At 39.4% G+C, this 22,628-nt stretch overlaps 1 protein-coding gene across 8 annotated transcripts in view; it reads right to left on the bottom strand.

Annotated features, from left to right (window-relative positions):
• Window positions 1-22,628, bottom strand: part of Ssh2 (slingshot protein phosphatase 2) — a 245,482-nt gene that overhangs the window by 7,052 nt on the left and 215,802 nt on the right. For all 8 annotated transcript variants that reach the window (XM_013152202.3, XM_013152201.3, XM_063251110.1 and 5 more), the window contains 3 exons: window positions 19,249-19,395; window positions 15,254-15,454; window positions 5,108-5,942 (listed from right to left, as the gene is read on the bottom strand). In XM_013152202.3, coding sequence (XP_013007656.2) covers window positions 5,108-5,942; window positions 15,254-15,454; window positions 19,249-19,395 — 1,183 coding nt within the window. The remainder of the gene's footprint in view (window positions 1-5,107; window positions 5,943-15,253; window positions 15,455-19,248; window positions 19,396-22,628) is intronic.

The raw sequence follows: 22,628 nt of genomic DNA, 5'->3' as shown, positions 1-22,628 counted from the left end.
CAAACCAAACCAAACCAAACCAAGCAAAACAAAACAAAACTGGGATTCATCAAAGTCAGAGAGAGAATTCATCATAGGTTACATCACAACCTGCTAAACATTTTACTCTGTTTACTCAGGTGGGATTCTAACCTAGTAGCTTGCTCTAAACTGAACAGCAAGTGGTTGTGAGGACTTCTACAATCCGTATTTTCCTATGAACCTCCAGGAAGTAGGCCATACTGGATAAAATGAAATCTTTCTGCTCAGGCCTATCAATTTTCAGTTTGATCTTAATTTATTTAGGGGAAGAGTCCATTCGAAGGCTCAATGGCCACCTTAGACAATGTCCAGTGTGAAACAGGGCAAGATGGATACACCCATCACCTGATATCTGATCTGGAAACTCACTTTTCTCTTCTCTCCTTCTTCCTACCTTTCATCCATATCCTCTCCACTACAACTCTTAGCAACAGCATTCCAGATGCACTCACATATGTGACTACACAGCCCTAAGTTTCACATGCTGCCTTCTGGGAAACGTTTACTTGACTTATACAGCACATACCATCACTTTTAGACATTTCACCCTTCTACCAGTTACAAATGCCCAGATATATTTGGAAAAGGCCAAAGGAAACTGTCCAATGCTAAATCAGGTTGTTAAAAAGAATTGTTAAAAAGAATTCAAAATCTTGGAAATCGCTCTTGTGTTCCTCTTGTAATGGTTGATACATTGTGTCAACCTGAGAAATTTAGGAGTTTAACTAAGCAATTCAGCAGGGGGCCAAGGTCCTCCTTTGGTAAACATCCTGAGCCTGTGCAAGAGAGCTCGGAGATGGTATGAGCGCTACACCCACCTGGAGTGGGCATAGCCTGCTTACAATTTAAGAGCAGAAAAGAGGTTTGCTCTTTCTCCCCTGTTTTGTGCTCTTGCTGTTTTCTGCTGCCTTAAACTGTTGCTCCTGTGCCATGTCACCCTGCGTGAAGCCAGCTGATTATGGACTGACACCTCTACAAACTGTGCTGAGTAAACCTTTCCTTCCTTAATTTTGGGCATCAGGTATTTTATTTCAGCAACAAGAGAATAGGAACTAAGACAGAAATGGTACCAGCAGTGGGGTCATTGCTGTCTGTACCTGAGCATATGGTTCAAGAGACTCTGAGAATGGCTTGTGGGAAGACTTTGGAAAGGTTTGGAGATGTCACCTGAAAGAATAGAGCTGAAATGCCTTAGGCTGTTCTATATGGGAGATTCTGGTCAGAACTCAGAAGACCAGAGAAGTAAACAGGTTTGGGAGATTTCTGCTGGGAAGAAGGACTGCATTGGCTGTTACATTCCAGACAATGTATGTTATGGTTTGTCTGCATTTTGTTCGTATCCAGAGACTTTGCCTGAGACTAAGATTAAGGGCTGTGGACTAATTAATCTGGCAGAATAAATTTCAAGGCAGTCAAATGTTGATGCTGACGCATGTTGTTGGGGAATCTTTTAGGAAGATTTATGTTGCAAATCAAGAGCAAAGAACTCAACAGGATGATTTAAACCATCGTGAATTTGGTCAAAAAGGAAGCTTCAATAAAGCTGTGGACTGCAAAGACAGAGCTGAAGAAATTTCAATTGCTGAGAAGGAACAAGAGAATAGAAAAGATGGCCTAAAAGCATTACAAAAAGTAGCAAGTCTCTACTCTTTGTAGCCTTAAAACTGCTAACGTGACAAAACTTTGCTTTAAGGGGAAAGCTGAAGAGTACCATGTTCCAGAATGGCAGCAGCTGTACCATGTCCAGAATGGTGGTAGCAAAGAAAATATGTCCCTCAGAATTGGATTCAGAGTGCCTAGTGATCCAGGCACTCGACCCTTACAGCCAAGAAGAGGAAAGCCTGGTGCTACTGCTCCAGCTGGCAGCAGACCCTGGCATCATCCACATGGTGCTGGCTTTAGGTGTATGCAGATTGTAACAGTTGCAGGGTTAAGAAGGCTTCCACCCCAATTTTAGAAGGCCTGGGAGGCCAAAAGTTGCCCCCAAGAGGGCAATGTGTAAAATGGTAAGGGCAAAGCGAAAGATGCAGTGGAGACCCCAGAAGTATGGAGAAGCCAGGAACATGGATCATCTGAGGAAATCTGTAAGGAGGGAGCAGAGCAGGCCTAAGAGAAAATCTGTGGGAGCTACAACCACCAGAAATGACATAGGGGTGGACACATGCAAACTCTTTGGAGCTCACAATGTGCCACAGATTGTCTCAGATGCTGGACATGGAACTATAGGACTTAATGTTTGCCCTGATGGATTTTGGACATGCTTTGGTCCCACTCCTTTGTATTCCCCCGTTTGTAACTTTTGGAATGAAAATGCTTATCTTGTGCCATTGACTTCTGGAAGTATTTAACTTTTCATTTGTATAGGGGTTACAGTTAAAGAGTTTGCCTTCTATCTCTGAGGAGACTATGGACTTGGACTTTTCAGCAATGCTGAAACTGTTAGGACTTTGGCTCTTAAAGATGGACTAAATGGCTTTTGCATAAAGGGATGTGCATCAGTCTTTGGGGGGGTCAGGGTCAAAATGTTATGGTTCTAATATAATATGATGTTGATAGACTTAATACTGGTTCTTTTTTTGTTTTTGTTTTTAGTACTGGGGATCAAACTCACCACCTAGCACTTGCCAGGCAAGCACTTATACTGCTGAGCTAAATCCCCAGCCCTTTTTTTCTTTTTTATCTTTTTTAGACAGGGCCTCGTTATGCAGTTCAGGGTGGCCTTGAGCTCACTTTGTAGCCCAGGCTGGTCTCAAACTTGCAATGATTCTCCTGCCTCAGCCTCTTGAGTGCTGGGATTACAGGAGTGCATCACACACCTGGCCTTTTAATACTGGTTCTTAAGGATTATTAAACCTGTGCTATAATGTTCAAGTTGTGAAATGATAATAACCATGTCTTTTTATCTAGAGACCAGTTTAAAGAAATGTGTCTAGACTGGGGATTTAGAAATATGCCAGTGGCACAATGCCTGCTTGGCATGCATGAGATCCTGAGTTTGCTTCCCAGTACCAAAAAGAAAAAAGAGAAAAAAAGAAATGTGTCTGGGGGCTGGGGATTTAGCTCAGCGGATAAGCACCTGCCTTACAAGCACGCAGTCTTGAGTTTGATCCCCGTACCGATAAAAAGATAAAAAAAAGAAAAAAAAAAAAAAAAAAGAAATGTGTCTGGCTGCCAAGTTGGTAAGGAGTAGATTGTAATGGTTGATAGTGTGTCAACTTGAGAAGTTTAGAAGTTTAAGTGAGGGACTCAGCAGGGGGCCAAGGGTCTCACTTTGTAAACAAGACAACAGCAGGGGATAGTGTGAGTGCTAGATCCACCTGGAGGACAGGTAGCCTGCTTAGAATATAAGGGAGGAAAAGAGACTTGCTCTTTCTTCCCTCTTTTGTGCTCTTGTTGCTTTTGCTGTCTTCTGCTGCCTTGAACTGTTGCCCTTGTGGTATGCCACCCTGCCATGGAGCCAGCTGATTATTGAACTGAAACCTCCACAAACTGTGAGCTAAACAGACCTTTCCTTTCTTAATTTTGGATGTCAGGTATTTTGTCTCAGAAAACAAGAGAAAAGTAACTAGGACACCTCTTAAAGTAGGATCATTAAGTCGATCTACTTTGTTAACATTTTTATATATGACTTCAAAGTATAGTATTTCTCTAGTAACTGTTGTAGCCTTTCTCTTTCAAAAGAGAAGTTAAGCTAGTACAAACTAATAAAATCGATCATGCCTCCGGGGAAAATTTGCCAGGACATCAGGAAGAGGGGACCTGTCACTGGAGGAAGCTGTGGGTCCTGACGTGTGCACTGGCCATGGAGGGGGCTCTCATATGATCAGCACTCTGCGGGAAGGCTATTTTTGTCAGTGCTACTGCACTCATTGTTGGTTCAATATAGAGCTGAAGCCTTTTGGCTTTCCAGTAAGAACAAAACAGAGACACAGGCTTTGGAAAGGGTAGAAGGAGAGAAGCAGAGGCAAAAGAGCTTGGGGCAGGTAGTTAAGGAGAAAGTTAATAGGTGAGTGAAGGACAAGGTGAGGTAAATGTAAGTAAAAATCATAGATGTCAAGAATCTAGTCACACTAGTTAAAATCATCAACTGAAATTTTACTATTTTAGAGTAAATCTGTCACTTTCCTCAACTATTGCATGGTTTTGATATAAGACACCTGTTGCTAATATAATCCTAATTTCAGAAGTATCAAAATGAGTGAGTGTTAAGATGATATAATGATAACATGTAATACTTTTTTTTTTTTGAAATGGCTTATATAAAAGCTCATATGCCAGTGAAAAGAATCACAGGACCCTGTCTGTTCTCAAATTCATTTTCCCTGATCAACCCTTGATTCTTGAGTAACGCAAGACTGGAGATGAAGAATTCAGAAACATTAACAGCAAGAACACAGCATGGACTCAACTGCTACTTCAGCGACTACTTATGTAAGCCTCGCCTTTGAATTTGCTGAGACAAAAAAAATCCCCAAATTTATTTTCTGACAGAGACATAAATCTTCTTTGGATATTATATGAATCCTGGACATTTTGTTACTGGTTAAGATCTGATTCAAGCTACAGAGGTCTACGGAGGGGACCTCTCCTTGTTTAGCTAGGACATTTGTTTCAGCGAATCTTTTCCTCCATCAGTCCCACTCACAAGTGTTTCCAATTACACCAAAAATCCAAAAAGTTAAAATCCTCCAAGTTAATTTATAAAAAAAAAAATATATATGTATATATATTATCAGTACTGGGGATTGAACTCACGACCGCCTGCTTGTAAGGCAGGTGCTTATGCCACTGAGCTAAATCCCCAGCCCCAATTTATAAAATATTTAAGCTCTAAGTTTTCAAATAAATCTCAGCTAGACTGTCTTACTGACTTTCTAAATCTTTTACTAACATCAAAAATAAAGTGAACAGGGGCTGGGGATTTAGCTCAGCGGCATAAGCACCTGCCTTGCAAGCAGGTGGTCATGAGTTCGATCCCCGGTACCGATAAAAAGATTAAAAAAAAAAAGTGAACACAATAAAGTTGAACATATTTGGTCTTTGGTGAGAACCTCATTAGGTGGAGAATTATAACAACAGTTTTTACCTTAGACTGTTCTTCATCCATTGAAGATTCTTCTGATGCATGGGGAGTATTACTCAAAGAGCTGCTTCTCTGGTCATCAGTGGTCACTTCAGAAGAGGGTACTTCTACCACTGATAGTCGACAGCCCTCACTCCTTCCTCCACTTAGTTCCTCCATCCTTGAATGGGAAAAAGATCGAGATCCGGTTTCTTGAGAGAGCTCCACAAACTTTTCCAGGGCACTAAAAAAGTCAATGCGATCTGTACTGAAATCTGAAATCTCAGCATGACAGCTAGGCTGGGGGCTTGGTGACTCAGGATCAGGTGACATGGGGAGGTCTTTCAGTCCAGATGTTAACTCTTCCATAGGCAGTAAGTGGACATTTATGTCTGCTTTCAGTGCATCAGTCTCTAGATCTTCCACTGTTAAGTCTGGGAACTTGTTGGTCATTTCTGGGACTTGCGCAGGTTGGATTAAGGCTTTGGATGCATGGCAGTTGTCAAGAGGGAATTTTGATTCAGTGAGACAAAATCCTGATGAGCATCCATTGATATCATTTAAGTTTAATTCATCTTCAATCTGTCCAGTATGAAATTCCCTAGAAGTAAATTCCAAGCAGATCATTCTTTCTTTGGTACACAGGGCTTTCTGATTTGTATCTTGTGGGACCACATGTTCCACAAAGACAGGAGGTATGGATGGGTGACTCTCCATGGTCTTCACCTCAGCAATCTGGTCTGCTGAGGTGGTGATCTCTTTCTTGTTGAGTTCTAGTCCCGGTTTGCAGATGGGTTCATGGTGGTCTGAGAGATCACTGTCTGAATGAGATCTCCAGAGTTTGTTATGTCGTTGTTTGCTGTGGAGGACACACACAGTAATCATCTTACTCTGGTTTATGAAAACAGTTCACACCCTCCCAGGATACCACTCCCAGATAAACTTAACCTGAAAAGTGATTTGATACTACTCATGGAACTAGGCAATAAGCATTTCAAAAAATGCTCACTTCAATTAATAGCAAAGAAAATCAAAATGTAAAACAGAAACAATAAATCAGTAAACAATAAATTAGTATGACATTTGACTTTTTTCCTTATCAGACTGATAAGAAATAAATGGTTGGTAAAGCACTGTTGATAACAGTATGGTCAAACAAACCTGCTCATATGTTGTTGGTAGAAGTGTGACTTGTAGAATTTTTAAGATCTCTTCAAATTTAACCCATTTGCCAACAATTCTTCCTCTTTGTTGGAGAATTATTACAAGTGCACAAATATATACATACAAGGATAATTCTGTGATATGAAAAATTACATTCCCCCCAAAATTACAGGCCATATATCTGTGCTATAAAGAATCTCAGTGGAATAATATCCAAACTACATTATTACATGCAAAAAGTATGTTGAACACATATCATGTTACAGTAAGGGTAGGAAAAAGACTGCAAAAACAACAGCAAACGGGTAACAGTGATTCTTCAAAGAGGGCAGAAAAGACTGTTGGGGAGGGCTATTAGTTTCTACAATTCTATAATTTTTTTTTTTGTTTTTATTTTTTGTCTTTTTCCTTTTTTATCGGTACCAGGGATCGAACTCACGACTGCCTGCTTGCAAGGCAGGCGCTTATGCCGCTGAGCTAAATCCCCAGCCCCTAACAATTCTATAATTTTTAAAAAATTCTATAATTTTTGAACTTAAAAAAGTGATGAGCTAAATTAAACATCTTCTTTATAATTAGAAAAAAATGTAAAACCAAAACAACATACAAGTCATACAAAGGGAAATATTACACTGGATTCTATTACTAAGTTATCATGATTGAGAGATGAAGGGGTTATATGTAGGATTAATGGCTGATGTGGAGGTGTGAGAGTGTGGTGATCATTCTTAAATTAGAAAATAACATCAGATAGCTCAGTGATAGAGCTCTTGCCTAGCACATGTGAGGCCCTAGTTTTAATTCCTGGCACCGCAAAGCAAAGCAAAGCAAAGCAAAGCAAAGCAAAGCAAAGCAAAGCATAATTTGCTGGCATGGTTGCACATGCCCATAGCCTCCGATACTTGGAAGGCTGAGGTAGGTTTGTAAATTTAAGGCCAGCCTGTGCAACTTAGTGAGATTGTTTTGAAATAAAAATATTATAAAGGGCTACAGATATAGCTCAATACTGCCCCTTATTTCAGTCCCCAGTACCATAAAACATATGCATGCCTATAATCCTAGCACTCAGGAGGTTGATAGAAGGATCAACATGAGTTTGAGGGTAGCGTGAGCTACAAAATGAGTTTAAGGTCAGCCTAAACACAGAGTTGAGTTCCTGTCTCAAAAACACAGAAAACAAAACAAAAAACCCATTCATAATACACATTCAAATCAAAACCAAACAAATAAAGGTAGTGCTAGTTTATTTGAAAATGCTCTGAAACATAATGAAGAGGATGAGCATACAGGGCAGGCCATTTTCAGAAGAGTCTTTGGATGAACACCATCATGCTAAGTTGACACATGGAAAAGTAGGTGGGGCAAAGGGTGACATCCATCTACCCTGTCTCACATCTGTCCTTTGGTTATTTCATGGAGTGAAGCTTTGAGGTGGGGATGAGATTCATTTCAAGCCATATACTACAGGAAGCACAATTTAAAAAGCCTCAGCCAAAAAGAGAAACCTGGCAGTGTGGCTGGTCAGGATCACCTGCTTGGTACCAGATCACTATGTACAGTGGTATAGTGCCTTCTAGTTTAAGAATGACCACCATCCTCCCATACCTCCACATCAGTCACTAATCCTACGTAAGAGCTCCATGACTTACAAGCTGATGCAGAGTTACCTAACTGCTAGATGGAATGGGAAACTCGGCCTCGAACCACTTTTCCCGGGATCCTCTCCACAGTCATGTGCCTGCACTAATATGACCCCGTTTGTTCTCAACCTTGCACCTGCTCTCGGCTCCCTCTGTCTGGCTGTTTGGGTGGGGCTCTTTGACTCAGGCCTTCACAGCAGGGTGTTGTGTTCTCAGGTAGGAAGTAGGTCAGGCTGTTTCTGAAGACAGCCTTAATCAATTAGCTGAGTGTAAGGTGGGGTTTACACTGTCCCAAGCTGCATGAACTGCAGCCACCCCTAGGAGGAGACAACATATCACACATCTCAAACAAATGAGTGGCTGACTTCTTGGTTAAGTGGGGCCAAAATTGTGCATGACTAACCAAGGCCAATGCATTTTCTTTACAAACTGTTTATATCTGGATACCCTTGTTTCCCGACCTAAATATGACTGCTTTCCCTCATTTCTATCACCTATCATGAGGATGTTCAAACCTGCATCAACTTCTCTCATACCCCATGCTAAGATAATACCTGTACCTGTGATATGTGTGACTAGGGAGACAGCTCAAGTGTAGCTGTTCTCACCCTTTAGTAATGTAAAAGAACACCTGATCTTATTAATCAACAGGCAAATGAGAAATGTCTATGATTCTCAAGAATCTGCCAAAGTATAGTTTTTTAATTTGGAGTATAATTTTTAAAGTATTGTTCTAAAACAAATGGTTACTATCACTAATAAGTCAGGAGGGAATGAACGATGAAAATAATGCTAATGGGTAGAAACAGTGCATATGTCAGATGGAGGGGCTGACATCATAGCTGTGCTGCCCAGCAGGGATTTCTTTTTCTTCCTGTAACAGATAATCATCAGAAATATTGGGTTGAGATTCTAGAATGAAACTGACACTAAGGAAAGGAAAAAACCCAAACTGAAGATTGGTGTAATGGTACTTCTGCATTTTCATTTTTGTAAGTCTTGTAGGAAGGGTGGTATGCAACTCTCTGATACATGCTAATTATTACCACTGCCTCTGAAACACTGGTACGTCATGTGCCTGTTCACCTCATGTTTTGGACTTAGGAATATATTACTTAGTTTTATACATTATATAGATGAAATCGTACATGCATTCTTTTATGCCAAATTTTCCTTTGCCTAAGTTACATTTTTAGGAATTACTGTGTATAAATGAAATGCATAGAGCTGAGTGTGGTGGCACAGACCTCTAATTTCAGAACTCGGGCAGATTAAGGCAGAGGGACTGAAAGTTAGAGTCTTACTTAGGCAATTTAGTAACTTAGTGGGATCTTCTCTCAAAATGAAAGTAAAAAAAGGCTGGGAATATAGCTCAGTGCAAAGGTCATGAGTTCAGTCCTCAAAAACAACAAGAATATAATGAATATGTCACAATTTATTAATTTATCTTTTAATGAACAGTTTTTGGTTATTACAAATAACACTGCCATGGATGTTTTTGTGCCTTGTACTTAAGTTTCTCAAAGTTGTTATATATAGGAATGGAAAATATGGGTCATAGTGTATGTACGTGTCATCAGTTTTATTTGGTAACATTAGACTATTTTCCAGTGCAGCTTTGTTTGGAGCAGTGCATTCTAATGGGCTAACACTGGTAGGGATAGATTTAAGACATTAGATCATATCTATTATTTTAAACTGTTAACTTTTAAATCCAGCTGACCCCCCCCCGCCGCCCCCCCCCCCCCCCCCCCCCCGCCATCCAATCTATTCCAGACAGGCAGCAAGTAAACAAGTTGCCAAAAAGAACTTCAGAGTTCAGAGTCTATGGCCTGGATGATGCAACCAAGTTCAGATCCTTTCCCCTCTGAGTGACTTCTGACCTGAATTTAGATTCATGTAAACACACACACACACACACACACACACACACACACACACACACACACGAGGTCTGGGCTACTCTGGATAAAAATTTAGCTTTCTAATCAGTAAATGAGTAAGAAGGAAATTTAAATGAGGAGATACATAAGACATCTCATTCTCTTTACTTTTTAAAAACTGTTATATGTTTGCTAAAGTATCAACTCTGAGAAAGTTATACAGATGAAAATGCTACTAAAAATTATGGCATAGTCACAGGGAAATCATATTCTTTGTGGTTGCTTTTTAGGATATTAAGGGATCTATAAAAAGAAAGGAAAAGCATTAATTATCTTCTGTGTGCTGTGAATGGTCCTAGATCCTTATTATGCTTACGATTTTTTTTTTTTTTTGAGACAAGGTCTCATTATGTAGCCCAGGCTGGCCTCAAACTTACAGTAATCCTCTTGCCTCAGCCTCCTGAGTAGTGGGATTACAGTTGTGTGCTACCACACCTTGCCTAGATGTTTGCTATTTAACTGAAAAGCTATTAAAATTCTTTGAAGGCAGCATGGTGCTGCACACTTCTAATTCTGGCATTTACAGAGGATGAAGCAGGAGGATCATAAGTTTAAGTTCTGCTTAGGCAACTCAGGGAGATCCTGTCTAGAAATTTAAAAAAAATTTGGGAATGTAGCTCAGTAGTACAGCATCCTTGAGGTTGATCCCCAGTACTAAAAAGCAAAAAAAAAAAAAAAAAAAAAAAAATCTATATCCTTTAAAATGTCAGTTGAGCTTGGCTGCCACCTGACCATGAATCTATGTCCTTTCATTCTCCGATTCCACGGGGCTAGCTCACCACTGTGCCTCTGTTCACTTGACCTTAATGTGCCTACAAGCAAGGCCAACCCACCTCCCTCAGGTCCTTGTGGGACAGGCTGTCAAGAGTCAAAACTGACATTTCTGAGGACATGTAGTACAAATTCTCCCTGGCTACTACCCAATTTTTCTTCCTTACTCCCTTGCATTGGAATCTAATACCAGAGACACATGGTCCAGCTTGCAAATGGTCTGCTTGAAATCTGAAACTGTCTAATGGAATATAAACCTGCCAGATACTTGCATGATCAGAGTGCAGAAAAATAAACAGGGCTGTGGAAGTTTAATGAAGAGTTTCAAAACACACACATATACACACACCTCCTGTCTCACTCCTATCAGAAGAAAAACCAGATATGCATAATATCAGTAGTTTTATGACTCTACCTTTTTAGGTCTAAAGGGGGATATTAAATAAGCATTTCCTAGCTTTTAATAATATTTTGAATGATGCAAAAGGTCTCTTGAAAGGGGTTTCATAATTTGGCCTATACCCTTACACTGTGATTAAGACTGTAATCAATTCATAAATCACTGTTGGAAAGTGGTGCCACTTTGTAAACTTCTCTTCTACTAAGAGGCCAAAACATTAAAACTAAAGTTCTCCAAGAGAGAGCTGCCACCTTCGGGTAACCATCTACTGAGTAACCACAGAGCTAGAAGTGCTAGGATCAGGGTTTAACTCCTTGAGAAAATCACCACATGCCTCCTGGGAGAAGATATGAAATACAGGATGAAAATATCTAGACAGGAAATGGAATTTCTTTGGAAGGAAAATTGAGTGGGATTTTTCTAAGAACTTTACTCTCATAGTTACCTAAACCACAGGCTTGACAGAGAGCTCCAGACAACCACAGAAGTCTATTTTTTTTTTTTTTTTTTTTTGTAGCAGAGATTGAACTCATGACCATGTGCTTGCCAGGCAGGTTCTTACGCCACTGAGCTAAATCCCCAGCCCAACTACACAAGTCTAAAGATCCTTTTATCTTTGCTTTTCTAAAGAGACAGATTGTTGCAGAACTTTGGGGCAAGTAAAGGATCTACTGGGCCCAGTTCACCTGGATTCAAAGTCCCAAGGTTTCTAAATAATACACATAAATGGCTAAATATGCAATAAATACTTTTTTTGGTACCAGGAATTGAACTCAGGTCCTTGCACTTGCCAGGCAGGCACTTGTGCCACTGAGTTATATTCCCGGCTCCCAATAACTACTTTTGTTACTGTCAGAGACTTGATTTGGCCGAGTATTTGGTGTCCCATGGATTCAGAGAATGTGGTGCTTTCTTAGCTCCAGGGGACAAATGGTTTAGCCAACCTTGGAAATTGTTTTCTTGACCAGTGATTGGCTTTAGATGGACTACCCAGTCCTGGCCCAACAGTCTGGAGGGGACGTCTACAGGAAACTTGAAAGGTCATTTAAATGCTCCTTTGCTTCAGTCACAGCTGTACAACTTACATGTAGATGCATAGGAATGTTTCTGACACATAGTAATCATGGGGTAGAATCTCCAGGTTGAAACATTAACTATGAACAGGAGAGTGGAAAGATGGAACACACAAAAGTCCCTGGTCACATCATTATCTGGTTACTAGAGACTACTACTTTTTTTTTTTTTTTTTTGTATTGGGAATTGAACTCAGGACCTTGCTTTTGTCAGAGAGGTATTTATGCTGCTGAGCTACATCCTTACCCCGAGACTACTTCTATGTTAGAGGAGATGAAACCTTTTAAAACTACCTATAGTGTGGGGTTAGAGCAGATACTTCCTTTTCATCCCTGCAGGTCTGCTCTTCAACTTCTGCACCTTGCTCTCTGAGTCAAAAGCTTTAAGAGGCTCCTTGTCTTCTGACTTCTACAGGGTTTGGCTAAATGGAGCACTAAGAGGAGACTAGAGTAAGGACACCTCCGGGAAGGCATGTTTTTTTTTCCCCTCCAAACTTCCCTCAGACTAGCTGTGTCCTCCTAACTGAAGGTTATTGTTTACCTTTGATGATACCTTTTTCTATCACAGTCTAAGTTCTGGTAAATGCTTCCTTTCTCTTTGGATTTGGGAAAACAAACAGTTCTGTTGACACAAATCCCTTGACTGGCTATAATGCCAGACCTCTGGAAATAGCCCCTTCATAAAACTCTACAAATAATCTGAGTACATTGTTTCCTGTTGAGATCCTTGTTGTTGTATTACTTGTAGCCCAAAGCAGTCTAAGTGATCTCTCTAAACTGGACTCATATTTAAAATCTAGGAAACATCACAATACAGGGAATTCTAGGAATATTTTCTCTTCCACTTTTTAGTGGAGTTGGTGTGCTTTTGGTGGTGGGAGGCAGTGATTGATGTTAAGGAAAAAAAAATAAATAGCATGCACACATATGTGTTCTCTGGATAATCTCGGGCAAGGGACTTGACGAAAAATAACCCTCAACAATATGCAGTAAACATTTATACACATTTTTATTCACAGTAACCAGGAGAGGAAGCTTTCTCAATTTTCATTTTGTAGGTGGGGTTGGGTAAGCATGGGAAATGCGAAGTAACTTTTCAAGGTTGTAGCAAGGGAGTGAGCAAAGTCAAATTCTGTGGTTTTTTTCCCTCCCCATGGTTTATTCTCCTATATAAATCCGCCCAGAAGTCAGGATGGAATAGAAAAAAAGAGGGAAGAGGAGGGGTGATTTCTGGGTTTACTATGCTTCTGTATCTTTAAGGTATTTCTGAAATTCCTTTAATATCTAAGAAAAACCACATATGCTAAAAAAAAATTCAACCCGACAGCTTGCAGTAGCCTGGGATTCCATAGTAAATACTGAAATTGGCAGGACACACCGTATCCTTCCTCAGTGGGTCACGTGAGGACACTGCTTAACATCTGTCATGCGTGTGTTTGGGAGTACAGTATTTATGTCTCGTCAAACCCTTAAATGCTTCTTTCTTGCCAAAAAGAAGTACTGTGCCACACCTTTTGATTTAATGTAAAAATGTAATAAAAATGTGATCAAAATCTGATTCCAAAGATGTGCAAACAGCATAGGCTTGAGTATTCTCCCAGACTCCTAAGAGAACAGCTCACATGAAATCATGCCAAATGTTGAGTGAAAGGGAGGAGTTTTTTCAGTGGAAACCATAATGCTATTTGGTGGCCACATTTTCACAGTACTTTAGGGGGTGGTCCCCCTGCTTGGCTAGGCGGGAAAGCTATTTCACATTTTGTCCAGAGGAGACAGAGCCCAGATTCAAGAGTCAAGACCAAGTCATGAGACTTTCTGGAGTCAAACCATGGCACCAGCTTCAACTGTTTCTAAGCAGCTGTGCTTTAACCCTGGCAAACTTACCTAAAATGTGTCCACGTGGAAAAAATAAAGCAAAATCTAGCAACTGACAGAATTTCAGCATGTAGAATCTCAAGAAACTGATACTCAAGTCATTTAATATTTGATGTTTATTCCCAAGAGCAACTTGTGAAGGTGGTTTTCACCCCCAAATGGGTAATGATGCAGTGAATTAATTATTCATTTTCATAAGTAATGATCACGTTATTATTGAAAGCAGCTGCCTTTTACTGATATAGCAAGATAGTCAAGACTGAGCAGTGGGTGGCAAGACAGGCTATAAAATAGTTTTTGTGAAGAAAACAATCATCAAAATATGTGATAAACTCTCAAGAAATAGGTGATGCTGCCTATGAGTACTGAGCTTATAAATTATTTTTTCCCTTTATAATTTTCTGTACTTTTTCAAACAATATACATAAACTTCATTAAAAGCTTAAAAAAAAAAAAAAAAGCTGTGTGTGGTGCCACGGGTCTGTAATCTTAGGACTTGGGAGGCTGAGGTAGGAGGATTGCCAAGAGTTTGAAGCCAGCCTTGGCTATATAATAAAACCTTGTCTCAAAAAAAAAAGGGGGGGGGGCTGGGGATTTAGCTCAGCGGCATAAATGCCTGCCTTGCAAGCAGGCAGTCGTGAGTTCGATCCCCGGTACTGATAAAAAGGAAAAAGACAAAAAAAAAAAAAAAAGATATCAAGCACTGAAGGAAAAAATACTTAAAGTAGTAGTGTACCTACCATTACATTATTTTTAAATGCCCCACAATTTCTAAGAATTTCATTTAAGTCTAACATTACCTTAGATATAATTCATATTCATTTTACTAAGGCAGCTATATCTGTCTTTACAAGACATTGACAAGTATTTATTAAAATTTTTACCTAGTTGAGAATGAAATAAGGGAACAGTACATCCATCCTTTAATTTATATCAACCTGAAAGATTAAGTGCTAGTTGGGCATGGTGGAGTACATCTGCAATCCCAGTACTTGAAAGGCTGAGGCAGGAAGATCACTGAAAGCTTGACGTCAGACTAGGTTATATAGTGAGTTCAAGGCCAACCTGAACTACATAGTGAAACCCTGTCTCAAAAAAACCCAATCTCTTTCCTCTCCTAAAAGATTAGGTGCCAAATTTTGCATGTTAACCTTAGACACCTGGACTATTTTTTAAAATTTGACTGATGGAAGTTAAAATCACGTCCAAATTTGGCTGAGAACTGGCTGTAGGAATGAACACTTCACCTTTCATTCTGGAGCCTAAAGGAAGAAGCATCTTGAGATAGAAACTGACAGACTCACCTTGCTAGTAAGATCCCCTGGTACTCCTCTAATTGTCTCATGAAGCTGGGGTTGGGCTTGGTCACTGTGCGTCTCTCCTTCACATAATCATAGGCTCGGTCCAGATTCCAGCCGTACTCTTTCATTGCATAGGCAATCACTGTGGAGGCCGAGCGACTCACCCCCATCTTACAGTGCACGAGACATTTAGACCCATGTTTCCTAGTTTGGAGGATTAAGGTACAGAACAGAGAAAACCAGTAGTGAGTATATTGTAAAAACCACGTTCTAGATTCTTCCAAGTCTCCGGCCCCCTCCCATTTTCATGCAATGCCATCTTCCCCTCTTGGCACAGTTGTTCCTCTATGATCAAATGCAAGGGTGGGTTAGGCAGCTTTAAGAGTTCTCTTAAACAACAGTCAGCGTCAATATTAAGCCTCTAACCCATTCAACAATCATTTCCCAGGCATTTTACCATATGTAAGAGAATGTGCAAGTTCTCAAGATGCAAACTAAGTAACACAGCTTTTACCCTCATAGGTAGGATTCAGTGGGGAAAAAAGAGAAAATTAAATATTGTAAGTGCAATGAGAGAAGAGACATTGTGAATGTAGAGACTACAATCTATTCTGTGTGTTGTGGACCATGCTCATGGCTGGTTCTTTCTTGTGTTACAGGTGTGGCAGTGATTCATTATTCAAATGTTATGAGCTATTTCTGGTATAAATTTCAATTAGGGTTTTGCCCCTTGAGGAAGGCATAAGCCAAATGAAACCCACCTTCCTCTCTACTCAAGACATAGCCCTAGATACTACTTTTCACAACTCCATAATTGGCATCTTGTCTAGAGACTGGTTGTACAACCCAGAGAATATGAATGGGAGCATTTAGTGTGTCACATGACTTTTTCAGTGATGAGGGAAAGATGAATGACAGTTATCTTTTTTTGGTTGCTGTTTGCTTGTTGTAAGGTACCAGCAATCGAACTCAGGACCTGATGCTTGCCAGGCAAGCACTGTGCTGCTGCGCTATACTCCTGGCCTATCTTATCTTATTTTTTTAATGATGAGGATTAACTCCAAGGCCTCATGCACACTAAACATGTGTTTTACCACTGAGTCGCACTCAGGCCCATTATTATTATTACTATATTTATTTATTTTTTTTGGAGAAAGAGGGTCTCCCTATGTGATTCAAGCTGGCCTCAAACTCAGGACAATCTTCCTGCCTCAGCCTCCTGAGTGCTAGGATTACAGGCATGCCCCATCTTATCCAGCTAGGCCACTGTTTGTTTGCTTGCTTTCTTTATTTTTTTTTCTTTCTGTCTGTCTTTATTCTTTTTCTTTCTTTGTGGTGCTGGGGATCAAACTTAGGGCCTTGTGCATGCAGGGCAAGAATTCTACCACTGAGCCACTTCCCCAACCCAGTCTATTGTTTTTAATAGTGTGAAAAAAAAAAAAACAAAGCTACCACAAAGCAATAGGAACAAAACACCTGAATCTTACTGTGCCAGTGCTAATTACCTTGAATATGACCATTCTTCAGTGATGCTACTTCTGTTAACAATACAGTGTCTGGCACATAGCAAGCCTTCAAATATTTGCTAAATGTATGAACTAACTATGGACTTGCTGATTATATTTGCCAGATGCTTAAGTAGGAACATTTTAAAACCTGGGAAAAGAGAACTGGTGCTCATCACTGGTGAATGATTCCAGAATCATTCCCAGGTAGCTATTCTAATAAATAAAAAATATGTATTTGTACGTTTAAGGGGAAGTCAGTTCATTGACTCACTCATTGTGTGATGCCAGACAAAGCTTTTGCCTAGAAGTTTATAATCTTGTCTCTAGAGATAGATACATGAAGTATTAATGCAAACATACACGAGGTTACCTGCCAAAATGAATGAGCCAGATAAACTACAGGAATACAGAGTGGCTTGGAATAACTGAAGCAGTCTTAAGAGGAAGGAAAGACTGGCCTTTTACCTTGTCAATTAGGTTCAAATTTTAATGTCCTAAGGTTGGCTTGGATGTGTGTCTCTGTATACTTATTTCAAATGACAGAGAAATATTTGTTTTATTTATGCTTTATTCACTTAAACTACAATCACAAAGCCAATGTCAGTGACTCCAATGAAAATTAAGACATGTGCTCTATATTTTCCCATTGGCCTCTGACAACATTAGTGTATCAAATTTCAGGTCTATTCCTGCAGGCATCAAAGGTGCTCAAACTTGGACAAACCTAAGTAAAATGCAATCATGAAATTCATTCCCATGAAAACATCTTTTTGGCGTATTTTCACTGGATTTTTCAGAGGACAGCTTCTAACTCATGTATTGAAAAACCTAAGGCAGTTTTCACATAATCTAATTCTACCCTTAATTTCAGCCCCGATGTCCATAACACAGGGTTGTTTAGATTAAGGGCATTCTATTAAGAATTGAGGTTCTGATTAGTCTGAAATACAGGAGGTTCTCAGGGCACAGAATTTACAGAGACACTCCCACTCAGATGCTGACCCACACCTGCAGAAGTCTGAAAAAGAGAGCTCCATTTGTGCTCTGGGTGCCTCATATGTCTCTCCAACCCCAGCTGCAACTAGACCTTCTTTTCATTGTAAATAAGGTCTTCGCTTGCTCTAGCCTCTTTACATGGGACCCTGACAACTTACCTACTCTTTCTGGTTCACTTTTTTAAGGAACTAGACTATTCCTGTACACATAGACTTTTATATAAACACAGTATTATTTCTAATCTTTGTTATTTAACCTCTTTGAATCTCATGTCTATGGATTGTCTTCATGTATACAAGATAGTAACAGCATCTGTCTCTATAGATTTTAGAAAACATTACACAAGAGAGTGTATATAAAGCAACTGGCACACACATACACACAATAAAAAATCTGGATGCAGTTGTGCATGCCTATAATCGCAGCATTTGGGAGGGTGAGGCAGGAGGATCACTGAAGTTCCAGGGCAGCCTGGGCCACATAGTGAGACCTTGTCTCAACAAATAAACAAATAAACAAACCCACCCATGAAGTAACTGGCATAAAGCAAACATGCCATGAATACTATTATTACAGTGAATAATTTATTAAAAAGTTCACTGAATAAAGAACTCTTAGCTACTGGCTATAGTCTAAAGGAAGAGAGGCCAAAGTATGAGGTTTTAAGGTAACTAAGAGGAAAAATGTCCTGACCACAAAGTTCCTCAACAGAAATGTGGAATCTTCTTGAATGGGAACTTTAAAAATAGAAGTATTTTTCACCTGTCAATGGCAGTTTGAATGTAGTCCTACTTGAAGGAAGATGTAGCTGACAAGGTCATTTATGATTCCTTATAGTGAATGAATAGAACTGGCATAGAAATCCTCAGGGATTTAAAAAAATGCAGTGTTGGCATTAATACTAAGCACTAAATTAATACTAAGTAGTTTCACTAAAAGAGTCAATTAATGGGCTGTGGGATACAGCTCATTTGGCAAGGAGCTTAACTAGAATGTGTTAAGATCTTGAGTAAAAAATGGGAAAACATTTCTAAATCTCACTCTCTTCTGTCTTAAGAGAAGACGAACAGGACTCCACCTACCTGGAATAATTCCTATTATGTAATTTACACACACTACTGCAAAGAATTTCATGCAGAATTTCTTCTATGTCTCTTTTCTTTTCTTTACTTTTCTCCCCCAGTCCAACTGATTTTATTTGGCTCATGTCATTTCTGTTTCTTTAGCTGTGGTATATTATTGTCTTTAATTTTGTGCTTAATGGAAATATGATGTCAACATGAAGTCATCTTCTTCTAGGGGTTTCATTCATTTAAGGAAAAGTGAGTAGGTCACTATTCTTTTGCCTATAACTGCAAAGTTTGAGTCCCTTTTTTCCTTTATGTCATTTTTTCCTCCCGAGTACTAATAATAAGTTATCTATAGCCTTGGCCCCAGCCATGTTGTGGTGCTTCAGGAACAGCGATTCGAGTATGTATGTAGACAATTACTCACTTTGCTTTAGAGATGAATTTGTAAGTATCATTCCAGTAAGCCAGGAGATCTGTGGCTTCTTCATCATACACCCGGATATTATGGTACTCAAAGACTCCTGGGAAGAAGTTATCTATTTCTCGAGTGACATTCAAGATATACCGCACCCTGTAAGGAAATCGAGGGAGAAAGTATGCTCTACTGCCCAGGCTAAATCCAATTCCCAGCACTGTTTTCCTAATTTAAAATATGTTTACACCATGTACTAAATATAAAAATCATGAAAAAAGCCGAAAACGAAGGCGCTATTTAGTAAAGAAATTATCTGTCAGGGTCTGACATGTCTATCTGGACATGAGTGAGATGCTAAGCAAACAGCTATGTGCCACATTTAACATCTATTTTTGGGCAGTTCTGTGGATCAGACCTAGGGCATTCTGCTATGGAGGTACAGCTCTCGTCTTTGTTTTAAATCTGGAGACAGGGTTGCACTATGTTGCGCAGGCTTGCCTTAAACTCTTTTTTTTTTGTTGTCTTTTTCCTTTTTACCGGTACCTTGCCTTAAACTCTTGATTCTCCTACTTTAGCCCCCAGGTAGCTGATATTACAGGCATGTACCACCAAACCTGATTTAAATTCCATTTTCAGTTTACGCATTGTTAGTTTTTTTTTTTTTTAAAGACATAAAAGTCTCACTATGTAGTTCACACTGGCCTTGAACTCACTATATAGCCCTTGCTGGCCTCAAAATCAGTGTGATCCTTATGCCTCAGCCTTCTGAATACTGGGATTATAGGCATGCCCAGCATAATCTTACTTTTGATAGTCTCTTCATATGAACTTGTATTTTTCTCCAAAGAATCAACCTAAGATCCTTAACATAATTTTTGTCACTAAAATTGATTGCATAAAATCAGATTACTGACGTACCCCAAGAAAAACAGAAAAAAAATCCTATTTTTCTAAATGCAAAATTGCTAGAAATTGCTCTGTTACTCTCTAAAATAATGAAAGGCAAATGAGGCCAGGGCTGGGCGGGTCAGAGGAAACTTGGACTTGAAACTCCTTTAACTCTATCTGGCTGCATTCTTGGCTGTCACAGCAGAGGGTGTGTCTGAGGGTTCTCTCAATCTGAACTGCATACAGAAAAGGATTCATCAGAAATTTTTTCTATTATCTTTCACTGCAGCATCTCAAAAAATGCCTTTGTTTAATTAGCCAAAGATTATCTTTTTTCAATGTTGTATAGACTTAGACATCACTAGAGTTTATTCCAACAATAGAAAATGAAATATATTCTGAAGGAGCTGTTTTCTTCTCAGAACCAATAATGGGGCTTGACAAACTGAATCTTGCAAGTCAAATAAATGACTACCAAAAGAGAGACACAGTTAACCAACTTTGTGAGGTTAAGGCTAAAATGTTTCTGGGACATGAATCAGATCTGTTTTAACTTAGTATCAAAGTCCATTACTAGAAAGATTTTAAAAAATTAAAAACAAATATCTGATTCTTAAAAAGGAGACTGAAGAAAATGGAAAGATGTTCCCTGTTCTTCGACAGGCAGAGCCAAAATTGTCAAAATGGCCATATTCCAAAACTGATATTCAGGAGCTGGCATGGTAGCACATGCTTGTAATCCCAGCACTCAGGAGGTCAAGGAAGGAGGAGTGCCATGAGTTCAAAGTGAGCTTGGGCCACATAGTGAGTTCAAGACCAGCCTGCACTACAGAAAAACAAAAACAAAAACAAAAACAAAACCCCAAAACCAAACTAAACTGATACACAGATTTAAGCAATTCCAATCAAAATAGCAAGAGCATTTCTCATAGAAGTGGAGAAAATTATGATATGGAATAAGAAGAGATCTAGAATAGCACAGTCATTCTGGGCAACAAGAGCAAAGGAGGAGGCATCAAAATCCCAGACTTAAGTTATACTATAAAGCTACAGTAATAAAACCAACATGGTATTTGGGGGAGGGAGAGGGAGAAGGAGAGGGAGAGGGAGGGGAGAGGGAGAGGGAGAGGGAGAGGGAGAGGGAGAGAGAAAAATGGGGATTGGTGGAACAGAATATCAGATGTGGAAACAACTCCAGGCACATTCAGCTATTCAATCTTTGACAAAAGGACCAAAAGCACATGCTGGAGGAAAGATAGCCACTTTAACCAATCATACTGGGAAAAGTGGCTGTGCACATGCAGAGGACGGAATAAAGATCCACAGACCACCATATACTCAGCTAAAATCAAAATGGATCAAAGATCTAAATGTTAAAACAGAATACAATACATTGGAGGTAAAATAGGTAAAACTCTTGAAGAGATAAACACAGGCAAGGATTTTTTGAACAGAACCTTGGTTGCAGAATCTGGGAAATAATACTGAGAATCTACAAATGAGATTATATCAAATTAAAAAACTTGTCAACATTAAAAGAAATAACCAACAGAGTGAAGAGACAAGTGGGAAAATATTTTTGGCAGCTATTTCTTGGACAGAGGATTAATGTCTAGAATACATAAAGAACTAAAAAAATTTAGGCTCTCCAAATAAAAACCAAATAAAAAAAAATGGGTAACTGAAATGAACAGACATTTCTCAGAAGTACAAATAGTCAATAAATACATGAAAAAAATGTTCAACATCTCTGGCCATTAAGAAAACGCAAATTAAAGTGACACTGAGATTTTGTCTTACTCCAGAAAGAATGGCTGTTGTCAAGAAATCTAACAATAACAAAAGCTAGAGAAGCTGCAAACAAAAAGAAACCCTTATACATTGTTGGTGGGAATGTAAACTAGTATAACCATTATAGAAATCAGTATAGAGACTCCTTAAAAAACTAAAGCTGGTTGACTCAGCTATTTCTCTTCTAGATACAGTATCTGCAAGAAAGAGTTAAAGAGATATTTCCATATCCATGTTTGAAGCAGCACAATTCACAACTGCTAAATCTTGGAAATGGGCTTTATCATCAATAGATGAATGGATAAAGAAAATGTATTCTTTATACAGGGTTGGTTCTTTGAGCCGGGACTTTTTTCAGCTGGCCATGGCTTCACTTCAGGGCTGCCAGTGTTATGTTTCTACAGTGACTGGGTGAAATACTGATACAGGACACAGCATGGTCAGAGAGCAGGTTGCAAAGAGACTCCCTAAAGGGTTTGAGCCCCAGTACACAGGCTTCACTCCGATGGGCAGAGAACAGGTCCAGCCAGATTTGCTTTGGATTTAAAAGTCAGGGTATTAGTTCCCTCATTCTACCCTACTGCCGCTTGATGGCTGCATTACTGACCAGCATGAACAGGTCCACATCTTCACTTGGACACTGCTTCCTGTATTTTTTTTTTTTTTTTTGTTTGTTTGTTTATTTTGGTACCTTGGGATCAAACGCATGG

Source organism: Cavia porcellus, unplaced genomic scaffold (genome assembly GCF_034190915.1).
Source record: "Cavia porcellus strain 051 isolate PalLab524CR breed Dunkin Hartley unplaced genomic scaffold, mCavPor4.1 scaffold_6, whole genome shotgun sequence".
Taxonomy (NCBI): Eukaryota; Metazoa; Chordata; class Mammalia; order Rodentia; family Caviidae; genus Cavia; species Cavia porcellus.
The sequence above is the reverse complement of the archived record's forward strand: the minus strand, read 5'-3'. Positions and strand labels throughout refer to the sequence as shown.